Source organism: Delphinapterus leucas, chromosome 16, assembly GCF_059928025.1.
Source record: "Delphinapterus leucas isolate spDelLeu-1000000601 "Yukka" chromosome 16, BTC_Dleu_Yukka2, whole genome shotgun sequence".
Classification (NCBI taxonomy): Eukaryota; Metazoa; Chordata; class Mammalia; order Artiodactyla; family Monodontidae; genus Delphinapterus; species Delphinapterus leucas.
In genome coordinates, this window is record NC_143144.1 from 9,544,006 (window position 1) to 9,558,235 (window position 14,230).

The window sequence follows — 14,230 nt, forward strand, 5'->3', positions numbered from 1 at the left end:
CAAATTCCTACTCTTTTCTGATGCTGATCTTATTTACAAAATTACAACATTAGAAAATGGTTGTTGGGTTACAGACTTAAAGACAATGCTGCATGAAGTGAGTCCTTTTCGAAAGGGTAAATTAGCAATACATTTTACTCTGTTATTAACATTCAAGTTGTCTGAGTTTCAGAAAATGCTGTGAAAGTGTAGGAATATGATTTTGAAAACATATAATACAGACACATAAAACCCCTGATCCTTTTCTCTGAATGAACATTTCCCATGTAATTAATTTACTTACAGTAGATACTTTGAAGCCTTCTACCAGATATGTGAACATTTCTTTCTGAAATGGATTGAAAGCAGGCTGTTCATGATAAATACTTTCTTCAGAAATTTCAGCCTGGGAAACTGAGGTCTTGCTTTGAGGTGCATTTTCTGGAGTACTCAAAATGTCAATAATGTCTGGATTAAACTCTTTGAATTAAAAGACGAATAAAAAATTAGTCAAATCAAGTCAAAAAGTTAGTCAAATTTGAATTAGTCAAATCACTAGCCATAACAAATGATAATGATGCTGGCAAAAATATTCTATGTAATTTCTGATTCTGTTGTCACAATATAAATGTGTAGTAGGTGCATTAGATGTAGAAAATACAAAATACTAGAGAAAATGAATTCACCTAAAACAATGTAGAAATTTAAACATACATAAGTCACGCAGTTCTAAATTAAAGATTTATTTTACTAATGAAGATGAATTAAACTGAAAAATTATAAAAGTCATAAAGGTTTTTGTACAAATTAAACATAAAGACTATGTGATATTTACATTAGACAGATGTGCAGACCTGTTTCACTGGACATGCTATCCCATCAAATGCCATGCATGTGATAAAAATGGTTCAATTTCACAGTTTACCCTGGAGGCTGGTTGCCCCAAACATAAATTAGAAAAGTTAAAAAAAAAAAACAAAAACCTCGCGTGTCACTTGAACGTTTTTTAGAATTTTGACTTATCTACAGTGTTTTTGAGTATATTTCTTTGCATAGCTTTTCAGTGGTTTCTATAGGTATTAAAGTTTATACATAAATATATAAATCATTTAGCCCCTGTAGAAACGCACATTAAAACCACAAGGCTATCCCCCTATATTACCTATCAGAATGGCTGAAATTAAAAACAGTGAAACTCCTGATGCTGGTAAAGACGTGAAGAGAACTGGACCACTCACACATTGCTGGTAGGGATATAAAGTTATACTGCCACTCCAGAAAAGTCTGGCAGTTTCTTAACAAGAACAAAACACACATCGACCGTACAACCTAGAAACTGCACTCTTGGACTTTTATCCCAGAAAAGGAAAGCCCCACGTTCACACAAAAACTTTTACGTAAATGTTTATAGCAGCTAGCTTTATTTGTAATAACCCCAAACTGAAAAACACCCAGATCAATTTTCTACAGGTAAATGACTAAACTGTGACATCTATGCTATGGACTACTCCTCACCAAAACCAAAAAGGGAACAAACTATTGATACATGCAACAACTAGGATGACTCTACAGAGAATTATGCTGAGTGAAAAAAGCCAGTCCTACACAAGGCTGCGTACTGTGTGATTCCATTTATTTAGCATGCTTGAAATGATGAGAATATAGAAATGGAGAACAGATTGATAGTTGCCAGGGACTGAGGAAGGGATGGGGGTGGTAGAAAGATGGGTGTGGTGCTAAAAGGCAACATATAGATTCTCGTGGTGATGGAAATGTTCTTTTTCTTGACTGTATCGATGTCAATATCCTGGTACTGATACTGGACTATAGTTTTGCAAGATCCATCAGGGGAAACTGGGTAAAGGGTACACAGGGTCTCTGTAATATTTCCTAATAACTGCATGTGAACCTATGATTATCTCAAAGAAAAGTTTAAAAAAATATATTGGAGGTGCTGTACTATTTTAAACTTCAATGGTCAGTCTAGGCCAGCATTTAACATATTAAAAAGTGGAATTTTATTCAAGGCTATTAGTTCCAAATGAGAGATTCTTTTACTAGTGTGGATGCTAACAATGAAAGTATAATGCTGTTAAAAAATTTGAAACCTAGTCAGTTCTCTCTTAAATTATTTTCCTTTTAGTTCAATATCTGAGTAAGAACATATTTATTCTCTAGTCCTACCTTGATAAATAATCCTGTTAACTGCTAAAATGGTGAGCCGCTGCAGTCTCTGTGCAAGCTCTGTTTCGGTTGCCTGGGCAGGATTCTCCTGGCTCATTCTCCGTTGCATCATCATATGAAGTTCATCACTTGCTACTGAACGCATTTTCATCAGAAGAGAGTCAGTTTGAGCAAGGGGAAATTTTCGAGGACCTTCAAGTATATGAATGAAAACGTCAAATGCCAGAGTTAACAAGGACCAAAGAAGCTATTTCTGCTGTAACTTTTTGATTATCAGACCATGAAAAGAACCTTATTTAATTCAAAGGTAATTTATACAAAGGAAAGAGAGTGATTAAGAGAACGTATGTTTTCCCTCTTTGAAGAAGTGCAACAGTACCTCTGATGTCAAAGTCCTAAACAAGGATGTTGAAGCTTGTGACTTGGCTTAGTAGGGTGGATATCATTTGGCAAAATTTTAGTCCTCTGAAAAACTCAAACTGTTAGAAGGGTGTGTGTGTGCGTGTATATATATATATATATATATATATATATATATATACACACATACAGTTCAGAATGCTTTGACAAAATATTTTCAAATACTGTTTCACTTCCTTGTATTCCAAAATAATCAACAGATTTTTAAAGCACATCACATTTTAGCATGAACATTACTATTTCTGGGTAATTAACATTGCTGAATTTTATAAATTAGTTTTGAAAAGTGTATATAGTGACATAGTAGAAATCAGCCAAATAAAGTGAAGAAAGAGCCCAGATACTAAGGTGATTTGGAACATATGCATCACGTGGGATTCAATCCTCAAAAGCATTTCCCGAGAAATGTTTCCTCAGGTTAAAGAGGCAGGAATGGGGTTCCTGCATCGTTACTGCACCTGCTCTGAAAGGCACCACACAGGGAGCGGATCCAGGAGAAAAGGAGGGGACTGAGTCTTGATTTAATGGACTGAAGGAGAAGGGCATCGGAAGTTGACCACAGGAACAAAAATGACGTCTTGGTAGGTGAGGAATAATGAAATCCTTCGTTGGAATTGAACCTTTTTTTAAATTATGAAAGCATATATATCAAAGTCCACAAATAGCCTCTATACACATTACTTACAATAGGTTTTAATGACTCGTCCTGCAAAATATGTAAATATTTTAATAGCATTTTAGATTGTCCAGTATTTTAGGTAATCAGTATTTTTTATCAGTTAATACATTTTGGTAGGTGGAGTCACCTTTGAGACAAAAATGAAGCAAATAAAAAGAAGAAAAATTCATATCTGGGATACATTCAAGAATAATATTATCAGATGATGTCCTTAGCTTAAGCAGATTCTTCCAAACGTCTACATCTCTGACAGCTTTCATGCTGTATAAGCAGCTGACAATCACAATTCAGAGATGCAGCAATACACCAAATAAGGGCATGTTAAGTCTTCTTCAGTTCTATGTACTTGAAAAAGGGGGAGGGTATCCCAGCAGTCAGGCTGTGAAGCTGCATTGAGCTGGTGTGGCCTCACATACTCTGCTTTCTAAGCCTCAGGTTCCTAATATGGAAGATGTGGATTAGAAAGTAAAATAGAGCCTATCTCACAGGCAGATACTTGTCACTATCTGACACTACACTAAGTATATTTGTTTACAGGCTTATTGACCATTTTCTCCAGTAAAACATAAGTTCCATGAGACCAGATGAAATCATAACTGATACATGGCTGATGCTCAATAAATATCTGATGGCTGAATGAATGGATAAAGAGGTTTGTTCTGTGGATTAAATAAAATAATGTACGTGAAACACAATGCCTGTCTCATACAAAGAATTAAAAGTTAATAGTTGGTATTGTTATTAATGGTTGAAATATAAAGGAAATTCATTGGTAGGTGAATTATATCAATAACACGATATACATATATATATATACACACACACACATACAGTTTAAATGTATGTGTAGCTCTTTAAATAATACCCTAACACTTACTTCTTCCTTTGTGTATTAAGGTGATGTGTAAAGTTTTTATATTGATAAGCAGACAAGGGAAAAAATATATATGTAAGAATGTACATTGCTATCCTGTTATAATAGCAAAAACAAACAAGTAAAAAAAATACCTTTGTTTATTGATAATGGTTAGGGAAGAAGGTTGGGAAGAAGATCATGGCAAATCTAACAGATTATTAGGCATTCATTAAATATAAGAATATTTATATTGTATGGAAAAGTATACTATATTGAAATATAAATCAGTTTACAAACAGAAGGTTGAGTGATACTAAATAGTGATGATACTATTCAAGCAGAATTCTCTCTCTCTCTCTTATACATATCTATGTATATAAAAAAAAAAGACACAGACACTAAGGAATTGGCGCTTTGTTCACTGGGTGGTAGGGAACCATCGGAGCTGTTGAGCAGAATGGTACACGAGTCAGGCTGTAAGAAGATTAAGCTGGCAATAAAATATTACCTAACGCCTCCAAGAGTATGAGAACTCACAATCTAGATGTGGCGAAAGTGCTGCTGAAGAAACGCTGGTCCCAGGCCATGGATATCCTGGGATTCACAGCCTGAGTGAACCTGTCTGCCATCAAAAACTGTGGTGCGTGGCCACAAGAGGAGCTGTCCCTACAAGGCCTGCGGGAGGTGCAGGGGGTGGCGGCTGTGGGGTTGGAGACGCCAGCCGTCTCAGCAGTTTTCAGTAAACGCTGAACAAGTCTATCCAGGAAAAAAACATCCCTCCAAACATCTGTCACTAATGAGAACAGCCTGTATGAAACCTTTGAAGGAACAGTTGATGATCTAAATGATGGAAATATAAATCCCTCTCAGTCACTTTAGTATCATGAACAAATGGACTTAGGTGAGTTTTTAATAACCACACTGCTCAGAAGCGGAGGAGCTTCAGCACTGTGTATGTTTTGCACCGACAGTGTACAAGGCCAACACACTTTTGACAATAATTTTTGACTAATACTCAACAAACAAAACACAACCTTTGCCAAATACATGTGTAAAACAACATGGAAGGAAATACAAAGCAACAGTTTAACACATATAAAGTGGAGTTTTATAAACTGGATTCACAATGACAGAATTTAAATAAGGTAGTATTTAAAACAGGAAGAATTCTTGGGAGAGACCTGAGAGAGACATAAAGATACAACAGACCTAGAAGGAGTGGGCGTTGGGTAGGACACAAAGAGATGGGTGCAGGGGCCTCGCTCCAGCAGTCTCTAAGTCTAGGCCTCGGTGGATCTGCAACATGAGGAAGCTGGACTGGATGACTTTCAAGGTCTTTTATCAAGTTCAAAATTTTTAGGATTCTATAAGCCTCATGTGGCCTTACGGTAACTGCATTTACTTAGATAGTGTGAAAAATATAAGCCCCAGTAGAAGAGGCTAGAGGAGTCAGGAACAAAAAGGAGAATGGTTTAGAGAAAGGACTAAAAGTCTATTATCCACTTTAAAATGACTCACACAAAGAAAAAATAAATAATACAAACGTGGAGCTCTGCGGGGCTCTTAGGCTTAGGGTGATAAAAGCGCTAGTACACAAAAGAGAGAGATGACAGACTGTTAGAGAAATCACAGGCCAAACAGAAAATAGCAAAAGGGCCGCTGTGTTAGCCCAGGGACAAGCTGATCATAAACTAAACCAGGGAACTAGGTAGAAAAGGGAAGAAACAGATATGAGACAGAGAAACGTCAAGAAGGAAGAAATAGCAGGCATTTGTGCAGGTAGTAAAGGTATACTTTCCTCTGTCAAAGAGGGTGAATTCCATCTAAGCAGTCTCTGACTACCTAAGAAATCCTGCAAAGGGAAAATGGTCCAAAAGTCACCTTTTGGCATGCAGGCAGTTGAGCACTACTGCCAGACTTGGTAAAAGGTGGAACTCCACCTGGGACAAAAGAGGCACAACTGGGAGGGAAGCTCATGAGGACAGATTATATTCAGATATTACATCAAGGAAGGATAAAGAAGATGTGGCACATATTTACAATGGAATATTACTCAGCCATAAAAAGAAATGAGATTGAGTTATTTGTAGTGAGGTGGATAGACCTAGAGTCTGTCATACAGAGTGAAGTTAAGTCAGAAAGAGAAAAACAGATACAGTATGCTACCACATATACATGGAATCTAAAAAAAAAAACAAAAAAGCTGGCTCTGAAGAACCTAGGGGCAGGACAGGAATAAAGATGCAGACATAGAGAATGGACTTGAGGACACAGGGAGGGGGAAGGATAAGCTGGGACAAAGCGAGTGAGTAGCATTGACATATATACACTACCAAATGTAAAATAGATAGCTAGTGGGAAGCAGCCGCATAGCACAGGGAGATCAGCTCGGTGCTTTGTGACCACCTAGAGGGGTGGGGTAGGGAGGGTGGGACGGAGGGAGACACAAGAGGGAAGAGATATGGGGACATATGTATATGTATAGCTGATTCACTTTGTTATAAAGCATAAACTAACACACCATTGTAAAGCAATTATACTCCAATAAACATGTTAAAAAAATAATAAATAAATTAAGGAAGGATGTATAGGGAGATAAGTTTAGTTACGTGGATGTTTTACAAGTTTTATTTACATAAACTTTCATTTAGCATAATGTAAACATACTCCTGGGAAACAATGTATATTTGACAGCTTTTCTCTACAGATGAGTGTTTCACATGGTTTTAAACTTCGGCATAGCACCAACCACAATGAAGCAGTTTAACTCAGGTAGAAGAAAGATTTAGATTTAAAAGCCCTCAAGACTGTACGGGTGATTAAACTTCAAACAATTTACCAAGTCCTCTGTTTGGAGAAATGTGTGTGTGTGTGTGTGTGTGTGTGTGTGTGTGTGTATGTGCGCATGTACCTATGTCCAGTATATATAGACGTATATATATATATATGTGTGTGTGTGTGTGCATGTACCTACGTCCAGTATATACAGACGTATATATGTGTGTGTGTGCACATGTACCTATGTCCAGTATATACAGACGTATATGTGTGTGTGTGAGCACATGTACCTATGTCCACTATATACAGACATACATATGTGTGTGTGTGTGCACTTGTACCTATATCCACTATATACAGACGTATATATATATATGTGTGTGTGTGTGTGTGCGTGCACGCGCATGTACCTATGACCAGTATATACAGACGTATATATATGTGTGTGTGTGTGCGTGCACTTGTACCTATGTCCACTATATACAGCCGTATATATATGTGTGTGTCTGTCTGTCTGTGTGTGTGTGCGCGCACGCATGTACCTATGTCCAGTATATACAGACGTATAGGTGTGTGTGTGTGTGTGCGCATGTACCTATGTCAGTATATACAGACGTATATATGTGTGTGTGTGTGCACGCATGTACCTATGTCCAGTATATACAGACGTATATATGTGTGTGTGTGTGTGTGCGCATGCATGCACCCATGTCCAGTATATACAGACATATATGTGTGTGTGTGTGTGCGTGCGCACATGTACCTATGTCCAGTATATACAGACGTATATGTGTGTGTGTGTGTGTGTGTGTGCGCGCATATATAGAGCCAATGTGTATGTGTGTGGGGTGTTTACGCTATCTTTCTGAATTAATGTGTATATAGGTCAGAGCAGATTTTGTGGAAACAATAAGTCTAACAATATTAAAAATAAGAATTTGATGGCATGTCCTCATTTACAGCACGTGCATAACATAACCATATCCGAGCCACCATCATCTCCTGCCCTGACTATTGCAATAGCCTCCTCCTTGCACTTCCCACTACCTTTCCTAGTTTCCTCTAATCCTCTCTGCACAGAAACCAGAATGGTCTTTACAAAATGAAAATCTGGTTATGTCATGCCAGCTACTTAAAAACCTCTGACAACTTCCCATTAGGATAAAATCTAATAAACTCCTTAACATGGCCCATATGATGACACGTGATCTGGTTCATGCCGTCCTGTATAGCCTCATCTGGCAGCACTAGCTCATCAAGGGCTATACTTCAGCTACATGGCTTTCTTTCAGTTCTCTGAACAACCTTAGCTTTTTCCTGCCCCAGGACCTGCACGTCAGCTGTTCATTCTGCCTGTAATACTCTTCCTCTGGCTCCTGCTAACTCCTTTCTCACCCCTTATATTGAAATCCCACTTCCTCAGAGGCTTCCCTAACTCTGGATGTAAATCAGGCTGCCCTGTTACGGTCTCTATTCCTACCTTCTACATTTCTCTACTACTTTATAGTAGAAGGGAAGAATCTGTGTCTTTTTAGTTTTTTCATCACTGTATCGTCAACATTTAACACAGTGCTTGGCACAAGGCAGGTGCTCAAGAGATAACTGAATGAGAACAGCACTGAAAAGAAAGCAGTAGGAAAGTAGCAGTTTTCCTCCTCTGGGAGGAAAACCTTCTCAAACTTTATAGTTTAGCTTTTGAAACAAAGAAATGTTTTCAAATGTGAGTGCCATCAGAATACAGGAGAGTCAAGCTACCTTCCATTTATAATTATTAAAACATTATTTCAGCACTCACCAGCAATGCTCTTTCGCTTTTGAAATATTGCATGATGGGGAGCAGAAGGCGACTGAGATGAATCTGTAAGCTTTTCAGAGTCATGATTTGCGGTGGTCCTTATAAATTCCATAGCAGCCTGGAGAACTCTATACTGTAGTGCAACAGCCATATCTAAAAACAGAAGATACTAGAATGTTTTCAAGCTATGTGGTTGTTAATTTTTTTAAAAATTGAATTGATTCTTACATTTATGCAATATCAAAACCGCCAATAGGGCTTCCCTGGCGGCGCAGTGGTTGACAGTCCGCCTGCCGATGCAGGGGACACGGGTTCGTGCCCCGGTCCGGGAGGATCCCACATGCTGCGGAGCGGCTGGGCCCGTGAGCCATGGCCGCTGAGCCTGCAAGTCCGGAGCCTGTGCTCCGCAATGGGAGAGGCCACAACAGTGAGAGGCCCGCATACCACAAAAGAAAAAAAAAAAAACTGCCAATAATGTTTTATTAGAGATAAATTTAAAATTTTTGATCAATGTGGGTTCTCAATGGTTGTAAACATTTCTTAACCATCTTTAAAAGCAATTTTAAAGCAAATTTCCAAATGATTACTATAAAAAATTCAATAGAAAAATACTAGCTCACAAATTTATTTCGTTTTATATAATTGTTTTAAAGAACAGCCTTTTTATTATATAAGGCAAACGTTTAACCAGAAATTCTCACATTTTTCTGCCTCCTATTCACTATAATATTTGCCACTAAAGAAAACTAATGTTTTATGTTACTATTCAGCATAAGACTTTTCATTCTACTTGGAAAGAAAAATCAGCAGTTTTTGTTTTGTTTTGTTTTGTTTTTCAATATTTATTTATTTATTTGGTTGCACCAGGTCTTAGTTGCGGCACGTGAACTCTTAGTTGCGGCATGCAAACTCTTAGTTGCGGCATGAATGTGGGATCTATTCCCCGACCAGGGATCGAACCCAGGTCCCCTGCATTGGGAGCGTGGAGTCTTAACCACTGCACCACCAGGGAAGTCCTAGCAGCTTCTTTTAGTGATGTGTTGGCAGCTACTAATTACATCAGGGCATCACTTTTAAATTTTTGCCACTTAAAAAGGCTTTTTTTTAAAGCCAGTAAACAAAGTTAAGGATGAACCTTCAGTAAAACAGTTTCTCTCCTCTATCCCACTCTCTCTAGAGAAGCCAGAGAAAGAGATTAGGCTCTACTAACATTTTTGGCTATTATACAACTGCCCCCCACAAATCCATGAAAATTAGATCTTACTTTGGGTCCTCTTGCTTTTGCTGTTTTGAAGATATCCAAGCAGTACAATAAGATCTTCAATAACTCTAAAATACTGTGAGCCTGAGGAACTGCAAGCATGAATTGTAACTGCTATAAAAAGTTGCTGCAGATCACAAGCAAGCAATCTGTATTCATTCAAAGGAACGCTAAAGAAAAAGAACAAATAATTTAAGGCAAAAAGAACTGGTCTGAATTCCTGTTCTGCCAGTATTCATTCATTCTTTCATGCATTCATTCGATATTTATCCATGCTTACTCTATGGCAGGTTACATAAACTACATGCTAGGAACAGAAATAAGAAGACACGCTTTTACTCCTGTGAAAATTCAGCTTGCAAAGGACCAGACAAGTGAACAGATAACTATAACCAGTAAGTGGTGGTAAATGTAACAACAGAGACTAACACAAGATACTGTGGGAATGCACTGGCAGGTTCCCAACACACTAAAGGTGAAGATTCTATGGGTATGAAGAGGGATATTCTGAGAAGCCTTCACAGAAGTGGTGAATTTGAATAAATTAACTGACCTCTCTGAATCTCACTTACAAAATGTATGTTTATTTTAAGGATTAAAAGAGATACAGATTTGAACGTATATATTAATCACTTACAACTACCTAATAAATATGAATTAGTATCTTCTGTCCCTCAATTTTTAACCTTGATAATCTACCTCAATGTGTGATATTAAGCCTCTCCACTTACTTTTTCAAAATCAAGCAAGAGTTAGAAATGGTAAATTCGGCGGGGGGGGGGGGCGGCAATCAATAGAGTAGCATATAAGGACATTCTGTAAGTACAGTTTCTTTAAAACAACAACAGCAACAAACTGCTCTTAGCAGGAGCCTGCTGGTACTCTTCCCACGTTCCACCAATTTCATGCACTGTATTATAATCAAGACTAAATGTTTTGAGGAATACAATGCTTTGTATTTCTCATATGCCCAGCACACAGATCCTCAATAAAACAGGTGCCCAATAAAACCTGCACTGAGCTGACCACAAGTTGTCCTCTCTAGCACCCAGGAGCCTCCCTGCCTAGAGAGTCACCGAGGATATGCTCTGCCTTCTCTGCAAAACTATAGTTAATAGTTAATGTTTTAACGTGCAGTAAGATGATGCTTCTAGAGAAGTGTATCTTAACATTATGCTAATAAAAATGTTATACTGTACATCATAAATGCAGACACTGAAGGCACAAAATCCAAATAAAAATATAACGGCCTAATGTATTTTTTAAAGCTGTTAATCAATTGGGTGGGCAGCCATTTGCCAATGTACTTTTTGCTACTAGAAATTCATTTATGGTAGTAGACAGCGGTACAGCATGCTAAAAGTGGGAGAGCATGGTGACTGTAAAGCACAGGCTTCTGAAGTGAGAAGATTCAGCCTCAAGTTCTCTGTTTACTAGCTGTGTGATCTGCAACAAGTTACTACATCTCTCTAATCCTCAATTTCCTATTCCTGATGGGGATAATAATTTCTATAAGACTATAGTGGAAGCTTGGTAAATATATTTGAGGACAGTTAAATTTATTCACCTTGTCTTCAGGTTCTAACTACCTAAAAGTACGTCATATAAATAGCTTATTTTTTTTAAACCAAACTTTTTGAAAATGATGGAAAATATGCCCTCCAAATTTAATTTAATTTAATTTAATCAGTTTTGGAGGAAAGAAATTCTTTGAAAGTATTATGAAATATCAAATGCTTTAATGTAACCTGCTAGTAAAGTTTTTCCCTTTCCAAAGTTCTTATCAGATGTAGTTTTAAATAATGATTTAAAACTTACTTCTTTTCTAGTCCATTCAGAGCTGCTACTGTATTACATAACACGTAGAGAAGACCATTATCCAACAACATATCTGCTACCTTAGAACAAGAATTTAATATTTGGAGAAGAAGTAAGAGAGCGTTATGCAAGAGCACGTTGTCATATAAGGAGGTCTCTATTAGTCCCAGAATAGGAATGACAGACCACTTCTGAAAGAGTCCCATGTTTTTCACATCTTCCAGATCAAATCTATAATAAAGAATACAGTTAAGAGCACATTAGAAGCAATTAACCATGAAATAAGGAAAAATGATTGCAATATGGGCCGTTTTGTTGACTTGATTTTGAAGCTATAAAGCATAAATTAGGGAAGCAAGGATTCTTAACTGTTTTTAGATCATAAATCCCTCCAATAAAAAGATAAAAGGTGTTGCTAGAAGTCTGTTCCAAGGCAAATATTCAAGGGAAACATTTATACAATTTCATGGTTTTAATTGACTCACTTTAATTTGTCCATGAACCACTAAGTTGTCCAAAGATCCCCTGCTCTAGGGATCTATATAACAAGTGTGCAGGAAAAAAAAAAGACTACTATTTTACACAGTATTTCAGGGAACTAGTAAAAAGAAGTCTAGTGAAAGGAATGGATCTCGAGTTCTTGTTCCAATACTCTTTTGTCTCTGGGATGGAGGGAAATTATTTACATGTTTTATACCTCATTTTCTTTATCTATCAAATATGTGTGGTGGTATTTGCTACTTTCTTCTCTAGACTTTGTGAGAATCAAATGAGATGATGCAGAATTGCTTTGAAAGAGCCAAAAGCTGTATGCAAATGCAAAGTACTATTGTCATTGCTGCAACTAATAAGTAAATCCTTCAAGGTCTGAATTGGTCTACTTACAAATAAGTAGGAGACACTTAATAATAATACAAAGACACACATTTCTCTCTACTTTATCATACATAGAAATAACAGCTTAACTTTTCTGTCAAACTTTTGACTTGGGAGAAAAATATTCTTTAATTTTTGTACTGATTTGCTAATCCTTCAGCATTATACCAGGGACAAAGCTCAGTAATCAGTGTGCTGGAATTCCAGGTGGGGGATTTATTCTTCACCCAGATAAGCCGGGTCTCAGAGGGAGTGAGGAGCTTGTCTATGGAGCCCTCCTATAATCTGCTGCTGGGACCACAGAAGCCACCTTCTTCTCAGTTAACCTCAGGTTAACACTGGATACCAAATCTTAACTATCACTTTCTTTCATCTGATGCAGCATTTCTTTCTTTCTTTCTTACTTACTAGTTCCTAGCTAATGAATGAAATACAAAGGGAGAAATTATATTAGAAAGAATATAATATGGAAAATAATAAATTGATTCACCTGGAAAATGACTTTTAGCAGATTTTTTCTAAGAGTGACCAAGCGATTTTGTTAAGAGTCAGTTTAACAAATTTTACATTTAAGACAAAAGATCCCCAATTCTGGTGGAGGGAAGAACCCACTTACTCTTCATCAAGGCCTGCATGTCGGCCAAAGAACATTTCAATGAAGCATTCTAATAATTCCTGAGTTCCCCGATGAAGATACAACTGGTTGGCTAGCAAGGAAAAGCCACGATTCTTCAGAAATTTATCCTTTTGTTCCTTAGATGCTCTATTAAAATACGCATCTAATAGCTGAGGAAAATAATTTAGACAATATATTAAAATTTTATATAATGTATACAAGTCAGACAGTGTATTATATTTGTAGTTGTAAGTTATTGTTTAATTTCATCTGTATAGAACAGAGAAAGCTCAAAAAAATGCCACCTCCATAGCAAAACGAAAATGAACTTTGTCTCTGATTATTACGGAATGCTAATGATGACCCTGTCTTGGAGATCTTAATACTTTTGTGATGGGAAACTAGCTTTTTAGCTGAGCATGGACACCTAGCAGATTGGCAGCCTTAGCTGAGTATAAGTAGAATATTTGTGCCTAATTCTAATTCTGAAAAAAGAAAAATGAGTCAGCACTGTATGAAGCTTTCTCTGAAAAAAAAAAATATATATGTATATATATATATATATCCCAGACCTCTATTTTTCTAGACTTCTTAACATTTTATTTACCTTGAGCATACGCCTAAACTTCCATCCTTTCCCAGAATCTTAAATGCAACATGTGTACAATCTAAGTAATTATTTTTCCTTCCAAACTCACTTCTTCCATTGTTCTGATCTTAGAGCACAGTAGCACCATCCTATGAGACTTTAAGGCTAATCTCACTTTTGGCTTTTCTTGTCCTGATTTCCCACATGTAATTATGAAGGTCTCTCACCTCCATTCCAGTGAATGTCTCTCAAATCTGTCTGTCCTTTGACTTTCCACTTCCCCAGATCAGGGACTCATCATCTCTCCCCTGGACCACTGTGATATCCTGCGAACACAACACTTCCACCTCTCTCTCCCTTGCGATGACTCCCTCACAGT

At 37.2% G+C, this 14,230-nt stretch overlaps 1 protein-coding gene across 16 annotated transcripts in view; it reads right to left on the reverse strand.

Annotated features, from left to right (window-relative positions):
- Positions 1 to 14,230, reverse strand: part of LYST (lysosomal trafficking regulator) — a 191,536-nt gene that overhangs the window by 71,438 nt on the left and 105,868 nt on the right. For 15 of the 16 annotated variants that reach the window (XR_016388032.1, XR_016388033.1, XM_089897446.1 and 12 more), the window contains 6 exons: positions 13,263 to 13,432; positions 11,771 to 12,001; positions 9,956 to 10,122; positions 8,692 to 8,844; positions 2,164 to 2,355; positions 284 to 459 (listed from right to left, as the gene is read on the reverse strand). Coding sequence is in view for 14 of the 16 variants with exons in the window: in XM_089897446.1 (XP_089753572.1) it covers positions 284 to 459; positions 2,164 to 2,355; positions 8,692 to 8,844; positions 9,956 to 10,122; positions 11,771 to 12,001; positions 13,263 to 13,432 (1,089 nt within the window). In the remaining 2 variants the exon portion in view is untranslated. Of the gene's footprint in view, positions 1 to 283; positions 460 to 2,163; positions 2,356 to 3,041; positions 3,204 to 8,691; positions 8,845 to 9,955; positions 10,123 to 11,770; positions 12,002 to 13,262; positions 13,433 to 14,230 lie in introns of all 16 variants that reach the window. The other variant, XM_089897455.1, reaches the window with a different exon arrangement.